This window comes from Canis lupus, chromosome 1 (genome assembly GCF_003254725.2).
Source record: "Canis lupus dingo isolate Sandy chromosome 1, ASM325472v2, whole genome shotgun sequence".
Taxonomy (NCBI): Eukaryota; Metazoa; Chordata; class Mammalia; order Carnivora; family Canidae; genus Canis; species Canis lupus.
In genome coordinates, this window is record NC_064243.1 from 100,546,019 (window position 1) to 100,554,736 (window position 8,718).

At 46.9% G+C, this 8,718-nt stretch overlaps 1 protein-coding gene across 2 annotated transcripts; it reads left to right on the forward strand.

Annotated features, from left to right (window-relative positions):
* Positions 1 to 995: 995 nt before the first annotated feature.
* LOC112643352 (zinc finger protein 134-like) lies at positions 996 to 7,794 on the forward strand. 2 transcript variants are annotated; one of them, XM_025421345.3, is made up of 3 exons: positions 996 to 1,136; positions 5,304 to 5,403; positions 6,020 to 7,794. In XM_025421345.3, exons 2-3 carry the CDS (start codon positions 5,364 to 5,366, stop codon positions 7,243 to 7,245), a joined length of 1,266 nt encoding a protein of 421 aa, XP_025277130.1. In that variant the 5' UTR covers positions 996 to 1,136; positions 5,304 to 5,363; the 3' UTR covers positions 7,246 to 7,794. The 2 variants fall into 2 exon arrangements, with proteins under 2 accessions (XP_025277130.1, XP_035557938.1); XM_035702045.2 differs by lacking the exon at positions 5,304 to 5,403 and having other exon boundaries at positions 997 to 1,136.
* Positions 7,795 to 8,718: the final 924 nt, after the last annotated feature.

Sequence of the window (8,718 nt, forward strand, 5' to 3'; positions counted from 1 at the left end):
CTCAACTCCCAATTCAGACACTGTCCCTCTAATTGCAAATGAAGTGAAAAGCACTTCCTAGCAAAGAAATGAGATCTTGATGCTCCAAATCCTTATTTCTGGGTTTGGATAGTCACCTTTGCACATTTACTGCCACCAGTCCTGGCACTTTAGAAAGCATTTATAATGACCCTTTTCAGATAGTCGGCATATTCCTAGAGCGAAATCAATATATCTTAGCTTTGGGCTAAGAAGGATCATTTGAATTACAGGGTGCTACATGCTGGTTTTTAAATCCATATAGATTGGGACGCCTGCATGGCTCAACGGTTGAGTGTCTGCTTTAGCTCAGGGCATGATCCCGGAGTACCAGGATCAAGTCCCATATCAGGTTTCCTCCATGGAGCCCGCTTCTCCCTCTGCCTTTATCTTCTCTCTCTCTCTCTCTCTTTTTTTTTTCTATGTCTTTAATGAATGAACAAAATCTTTTAAATATTTAAATAAAAAAATAAAAACTAGCAAGGAAATATACGTGGACTGTGAGTGGACTCAAAGTAGTTTGACAAGATATGTCCATGTGGTTTTGTGGCTTTGGGGAATACCTACAAGAAAGTTACCATTCTTGCGCCCTCCCGCAGACTACACAAGCACGGAATCTGGGCGTGCGCTCTTTAAGAGGACTGAAGCCCCGCCCAGTCCTCTGACCCTCGAGGCACAGTTTCCCAGAGCCCAACGCTGGAAGCCACAGCCTTAGCACCCGCAGGGAGCAAGTCCAAGAATCACTAGGGCCGATTGGTCAGGGAAACTACATTACCCAGAAATCCCTGCGCCGCGCGGTGGCGGCATTATTAAAAGTGCGCGGAAGACGCTGGGCGGGACTTCCGGTGTCTTCCTCGCGGCGGACATTTTGTCCGCTCCTGGTGTAGCTTTCGGTGTAGAGCTTCTGGAGCTCTGGTTGGGTTCGGAGTGACAGACGCCGGAAGGCGCGGGAAGAGACCCTGTGTCTACCGGGAAGAGGCTTGGCGGTGGCAGCACCCGCGAAGGCTCCGCGGCCAGGGCCTAGCCACGGCAATGCTCTGGTCCCGAACTGGGACTCTTCACAGCTCCTTGTGGTCCAGATTGTGATGGCGGCGACCGCGGTGATGGATCCCGCGTAGGTGGGTACTCTGTTCACCGGACCTTGACGCGTTTTGGGGTTCTGAATCACGAAGCCCTGAAAGAGGGGCACCAGTTGAAGTCGTTGCAGCCCAGTCTCCGATGTCCTGGGCCACGGGGGCGTTTGCAGGGGGGGAGCCCCCATTTCTAACAGCCGGTGGGATGAGCCGTCGAAGTGCCTGTTCTTGGCCGTTCGACTAGCACGAGCACAGGCTTGGAGGCGCCACTGAGCCGGGAGGATTCAGGAAACCAGAGTGCTCGTGTTTGCAGGGAGCATGGCAGGGGAACCTTGTGCCTTCATGGCGAGGACTCTTGGAGCGATGGAAGAACAGATGTGGTCTGGCTTGGGGGAGTACACATTACGGCCGAGTGGGTGGTGGACTTGGAGGCGAGGAGGCCGCAGACTTTGGAGGTTTTGTGGTGCTTGGATTGGAGCCATGGCGAGCAAGTTGGAGGTGGAGAAATGGAGTTTTAAAGGTAAAACCAATAGGGTTTCCCGCTGTCAGATAATGGCTGTACGTGAACGAAGGAATGAGGGACCTTCACAGTTTTGTTTTCCCTTTTTCCCCCCTTGAACTTCGGTGGGAATGGGTCCGTTGGAGCAGGAAGCTCCTTTGAAGGAATCAGGAGTTGTATTTTGGATGTGGTAAATCTAAGGTGTCCCTAGGGCATTTGGCCATGCAGGTCTGGACTTCAGGGAAGGAGCTGTGTTGGAGACCAATGAGGGACGAGGCCTCAAGTCAAAGCCTGGAGAGCAGATTCTGAGGAAGAATTTTAAGGATGTCTTTATCTCACGTAGTCCTTGAGGTGAGATATTGGAGGGCAGGGAAAAAGAGGTGACATTCTTCATTACCTTCAGAAGGAAGCATGTGAAAGAGTTCTGGCTGGTCTTAGCTGGAGGAAAGGGCTGTAGGGTATAAGGAACCTGACATGAGATGCAGAGGCAGGAGCGAGGTGCTATAAATTTGCCACTCTGTGGGCTCAGCAAAGGCACTGCCTGAAGAACAGAGGAAAAGTCAGCCTGGCTAGTGGAGCAGCCTCAGCCAAATCCAGGACGCTGGCACATCAATTCCCCAACTCTTAAGTAAGAGAGATTGTGAACATCTCTAATGAAGGGCCTCCAGCAGGCTCACCTTCAGAGGAGTATGTTACAGTTAGGCTGCTTTGGCGAAAGGCCAGTGTGCACATGGCTGGTATACATAAGCAGATGTATGGATATAAGTTTCTGTTAATGCTTAATAATTTGCTTGCCTCTAAGTATTTGATTATGATGAAAGTCTTAAATATCACATCTTCTTAAAAGCTTAAAGCTTAAAAATAAATAGTATCAAAACCTGTCCCTTCATTTGTACCACAACCAATTGGAAAAATGTGAAGCTTGTGGAGAGGAAAAACTAATTCAAAGATCCTTGACATGTATTAACCTGTTGCTACAAACTGTAGCCCTGTTAGGTGTCTACTGCTGTTATCCCTGCTTTACAGATGAGGACACTGCAACACATCTTTGTTCATGGACACCCAGCTGGTAGAAGGCAACACTGGAGTCTTCGTATTTGAGATTAGACATTCAGAAATTATCCTCACCAAAGGGCAAGGGATAGGGGAATAGTTCAGTCCATGATACCCCACTCTGGTTACCTGCCACTCTCAGCTTCCTCCTTCTGCCAGGTTGCTTTGATGGTAGAAGCACTTAGGATCTCTGCATAGGTGAGTGCAGAGTATGCAGGTCCTGATTCATCATGCCCCACTTGGCCATGATCTTGGCAACCCACTATGGGAAATGGTGGTGTCTCAGGAGTCTTCACTTATCCTTCTACTTGCCTTTGAGTTTGGGAGTGCCAGTGTTACTAATGGTCTTTTGCCTTGAATCCAGTGCAGTGGGATGAAGTGTGGAACGGTGCTCCAGGCACTAGAACCAGCAGGTGCAAAAACATCACTTGAGGCTGAACTAGGAGTGTTTAGGGAGCCTCAGGTCTCCATTATGTCTGGTGTGATCAGAGAGCAGGGGACAGGCAGGATTCAACCCCAGAATGGCAGCCTGTGGAGCTGGGCTTCTATTGGGAGCCATGGAATGTTTGGAGCAGAGGAGGGAGTGAACTGACTGGTCTTGACAGGCTTTCTCTGGCTGCATGGTGAAAAATGACTGGGGTCAGGAAAGATCACTTTTGATGATGGCTAGACTGGACTGGTGGCTCTGGAGGTGAGGGACAAATGCTTGGATTCTGGATTTTTTTTTTTTTTTCTTTAAGTAGGGCCAACCAGATTTTCTGATGTGGATGGTAAGAGAAAGAATGGGAAGAGTCAAGGATGACCCCACAGCTCCCATAGTTTTTGGACTGAGAAAACATAAGGATGGAAAAACCCTCAATTGAGATGGTGAAGTTGGTGATGGGAGTAGCTTTCAGAAGTAATATCAAGAATTAGGCTTTGACCATGTTGAATCTGAGTGGAGGTACAGGTAGAGAGCTGGACACAGACGTTTGTATTTCAGAGGAGGGATTCAAGTCTCAAAGGTGGCAGCCACTATATGGATTAAATAGAGCTGCTTATCAGATTTATAGAGAGAATCTTTACATCATAGTGGCAGTGCCATTTAGGGTCTAGAAGGGGGTGGACACAGCAGAGTGGGATAGGAGTCACCCAAGGGACAGGAAAAGGGAGGTTAGTGTGCATGGTTGGGAAAGAGGAGGATCTGGCAGGTGGGGAAGTCTTCTAGAGAGAGCATATAGACGTGAGATGGATGTTGGTATAGAGTAGTATTAGAGATGAGATGAATGTGAGGCCAGAGCAAGTGCTTTTCCTTTCTCTGTGTGGTTCCCACATGTTCGTGGTGACCTTTAATGGGATGTGGGGAGTTTAAGTCACGGTAGATTACCTCAGGGGCAGATTGGGTCAGCTGGCAGAGTAACTATGATTGAGGTAGAAGGACAGTGGGTGTGGGCTTTGCATGAGAATTTAGTGTTAAGCCTATGACTATTGAGAATATAGCATCCTTAGTATGTAACAGCAAAGTGGGAAGGAGGCTGGGTTTATCTGACCTATATGTTGTTCTGGATTGCTGAAGTTGAATCAAGGAATAGGGCCTGGAAGGAAGGATTTAAAAATTGGGTTCAGAGTACATGGCGGTGGGGACCATCAACTGGAGCCAGGTAGGATCTTGGATGCATTAACCAAGAATTCTTTGGGTGCTGTGTGCAGATTTGCATGTGGGAGGTGCCTATGTTGTGGATATGCATAGACATGAGGGAGCTCTGGTCTAAAGAACAATATGTACTAGAGATGGGATCTGAATTCATAGCCTGGGGGCTCTAGGGAGAATTCCAAGCTCAAATATGTATATGAGATGCATGATCTCTAGACCCCAGGAGAACTAGCTGACAGAAGTGTCTATCTGTCCCCTGCCTGTTCTGGGTTGGACAAAATGATGACTAGAAAGTGGGAAAAGAGTGGGTGGGCACCAGTCACATGAGGGCCTGGTATCTGAGTTGGGGAGCTGGGGAGGAGGGTAAATTGTGGTAGGTAGACCAGGAGTCCTAGGGAGAACTGCTGCCTCTGTGTTCAAGTTGTTGACTTCATACAGGGTCATGTGACTTTCAAGGATGTGTTTGTGTCTTTCTCTTGGGAGAAATGGGGGCTGCATGATAAGGCCCAGAGATTTGTGTCATAATGCAGTGTTTTCTGTGCTTTGCATTTACGGTCTTGCCAGGTAAGGCCCTGTATGCCCAAGTTTTCTGGGCTGTGCTCTACTCTTTCTTCCCTCAAAGGTTGCCATTTTCTTCCCATAGCTGCCTGGGCACTGCTATTTTCCCTCACTAACCTAGGTTTTCTTAGGTACTGAAGCTCAGCTGTGTATTGCCTCCTTTATTCCTTGTGGTCAGCCCAGTGGACTACCTTGCTTGCCCTTTCCCTTACTATATGGCTCTGCTCACATTCATGATACCTCTGCTCCACATTCTGCCCCTTTCTTATAATAGGCATATTCTTTGGATCTACTTGTGTCATGAATTGCCATAATAGTCACTGCCATGGGGCCCAGTGCGCTGATCCTACAAGATGCTTCTGATACTCATTTTGTAATATTTAGTTGTCTTCATCACTTGTGGATGGGCTGCTCTAGGTCACTGCTTTCCTACTTGCCCTGTCTTTCCTCTATGACTTGTTTCTTCCAGATGCTTTGTGGTTGCTGAACTTAGCAGGGGAAAGAACTCTGAGTGCCTGACTGAGAGGTCATGACTCTAGCCATGGCAGGAGGGACGTGGACAGGCCCTGGTGAGTGGGAGCTTGAAGTGGGTGTGACTTCTGGGCTGGGTTCAACTAGCACCAGAATCCTGTTTGGTGCCCAGGTTGTAGACCATACTTATTTCTATCTTTTTCTCCTTGTTCTTGTCTTTTATGTTCTGACCTCTGACCCAGGGCTGTCCATGCCCACTTTACTAGTGCTCTCTACTATTCCTTCTGCAGTGTTCTTTATTGGACAATGCTAATGTGTCATGACATACATATATCCTTAAATGATTCTAGGATACCAGTTGCTCATTTTAAATCAGATTTTACTGGGCCTGGACATACATTTCTGCATAGCACTCACCAGTAGCCAAGGCCCTTCTAAAAATCATTTGCTGAAGAGTAAATTGGACATCCTGCCTGTTGGTTCTCCCTGAGCTACACCTCATTCTTGTGTATGTCCTTTGTGAAGGCTTCCTCATTCTGTGACCCTTCGGGACCCAGTATTGCACAGCAGCTTTTTCTTTAACCTGATCCCAAATCTGCTGTCCTGCTAATAGCCCCATGAACTAAATCCTGGGTATACTAGACACATTGGTGATGGGGTTGCCCCTTCCCACCAAAGTCATCATGCACTTCAACAGCATTTTTCTGCCTTTAGGTTGTTGGTGTGCAGTGGAGGATGAAGAGGCACCTTCTGAACAGAGTATTTCTATAGAAGTGTCACATGATAGTATTTCCAAGGCAGGTTCATCCACCCAGATGGCTCACCCTTGCGACATATGTGGCCCTATCTTGAAAGATATCTTGCACCAGGAAACACGCCAAGGACTGAAACCTTACACATGTGGGGCCTGTGGGAAACAATTCTGCTTCACTGCAAACTTTCATCAGCACCAGAAGCAGTACAATGTAGAGAAACCCTTAAGAAGAGACAAAGGGAAGACCTCATTTGTCAAGAACTGTAGAGTTTGTGAAGAACCTCACCTGTCAGAAAAACCTTTTCAATGTGAGGAGGAGCAGACCCTCCAGGTCAGTTTGGGCAGTCACCAGCAGAAGGCCACTCACAGCAAGAAGAAGACAAGGAGCACCAGGAGTGGGGAGGCCTCTCACAGTGGCCAGATGCATTACAGGTGCAGCGAATGTGGGAAGGCCTTCAACCGCAAAGACACACTTGTCCAGCACCAGAGAATCCACACTGGAGAAAGGCCTTATGAGTGCAGTGAATGTGGGAAAGCCTTCAGCCGTAAAGCCACCCTTATCCAACACCAGAGAATTCACACTGGAGAAAGGCCTTATGAGTGCAAAGAATGTGGAAAAGCCTTTAGCCGCAAAGACAACCTTACTCAGCACAAAAGAATTCACACTGGAGAAATGCCTTACAAGTGTAGTGAATGTGGAAAATACTTTAGTCATCATTCCAACCTAATTGTACACCAGAGAGTTCACAATGGAGCGAGGCCTTATAAGTGCAACAATTGTGGGAAAGTCTTCAGGCACAAATCCACACTTGTTCAGCATGAGAGTATTCATACTGGAGAAAATCCTTATGTTTGCAGTGATTGTGGGAAATCCTTTGGTCACAAATATACCCTCATTAAACACCAGAGGATTCACACTGAGGCAAGGCCTTTTGAGTGCATTGAATGTGGGAAATTCTTTAGTCGAAGCTCTGACTTTATTGCACATCAGAGAGTTCACACAGGGGAAAGGCCATTTGTGTGCAGCAAATGTGGGAAAGATTTCATCAGAACATCCCACCTTGTTAGGCACCAAAAAGTTCACACTGGAGAAAGGCCATATGAGTGCAATGAGTGTGGGAAAGCCTATAGTTTAAGTTCCCACCTCATTCGGCACCAGAAAGTTCACACTGCAGGAAGGCTTTAGGAGTGCTCTCAACAGGACTCATACGGAGAGGAGCTCTATGATTGCCCTTTGAGAGGAAGACATCAATCAGATGTTGAAACTCATATCTGAACATTAACACTGGGGAGATACCTTATGAATGCCAGGTACAGGGAAGGTTTCATGAATTGTGTTGCACTTTCAGACCTACTCAGGTCTTTGCCAGATTTGTCACTCAATGCCTGTGGCTGAAACCATGTCTGCTCTATCAGCTTAGTTACCGTTATGTCCTCAGGGAAGGTAGAACTTTGTACTCTCCAGTCCCTAGAGGGAAATAATAAGAATCCTGAATTAAATGGGATTCCTCATTCCCTCCCCACTGACTGGTTAAAAGTGTGGACCTTACATACATCTTTAGCCAAGAGGATCTGAGCTGTGTTCTGGTGGCTTACAAAAAAGGTTTACTTTCTTCATAGTGTTGGTCTCATGTGGTACTTATAACAGATTTTCCAGCCTTCAAGTCACCCAACCTGGAGAACTACTTACTTCTGTTGCTCTGGTTTCTATGATAATAAAGACCTTATTATTTAAGCCATTGTTAATTTTGGACATTCTTTTTACTGTTTGGAGTGGTTAGAAAACAATTAGGCCATGCAAAACTGAAGAGATAAACTGGGAGGGGGGTGCTCCTGGTTTCATGTGCCTCAACTGAAAGAGCAGGTTGACAGGGAAACATTCTCAGTCTACTTCTGGTATTGCTGACAAAAGTTTCTCAGGGGTTTGTGGGCCTGATGTCTGGATTTCAGAGTTATTTAAGAGCCCAGACATCACTTTGATGGTGATGTTGAGGGAGGTTGTGACAGCCTTCAATATGTTTGAGACCAGCATGGATTGAGTGTCATATTTCCAGCATATGTGCCATATTTCACAGCACAGTTGAGGGGAAGCTGTTTCTGAGGACCTGCCAAGTGCCATATGCCATGAAGGCCAGAATCTGATCTGGTACCCAGGTCTCTGGCTGCAAGACTTACCAACCCAGGAAGGAAACAAAACTGATGCCAAGACACAGTGTGAATAATTGGGCCTGGGGACTGGCAAATGAGAGTGGATGTTCCCATTTTAAAAAGACATCCACAAACATACCAGTCACTATGGCTGTATGAGATTGGGATGCATGGCAATTCTTAGCATCTCCAGAGCTTTGTCACTCTGACCAAGGTCAGTGACAGAGCAAAGAATGTAAATTTTATTTCGATTTCTGTACCTCTCTGGGCTCTATATCTAGTGTCTTTGCTGCATAGGCAAGAACTCTGGGGTATACATTGTGGTCCAGGGATGTAGATTTTGTGACCAGCCAGAGATTCTGGTGACTCACTGGGAAACAGCCTTCACTGCTTGCCAGTTTTTCTTGCTGCAGAGGCAGAGGTTCTCTACCAGATGTTTGGAGAGAGAAAATAGAGTCACTATATTGATAGTCTGGTTTTCTAGTAGAAGTGGGAGACCCAGATGTTGCAG

Excerpts from the sequence above, each read along its gene's own strand:
- LOC112643352 (XM_025421345.3), top strand. The coding sequence starts at position 5,364 with ATGACTCTAGCCATGGCAGGAGGGACGTGGACAGGCCCTG. Across the intron at positions 5,404-6,019 it reads AGGGACGTGGACAGGCCCTG|GTTGTTGGTGTGCAGTGGAG; the intron begins GTGAGTGGGAGC and ends TTCTGCCTTTAG.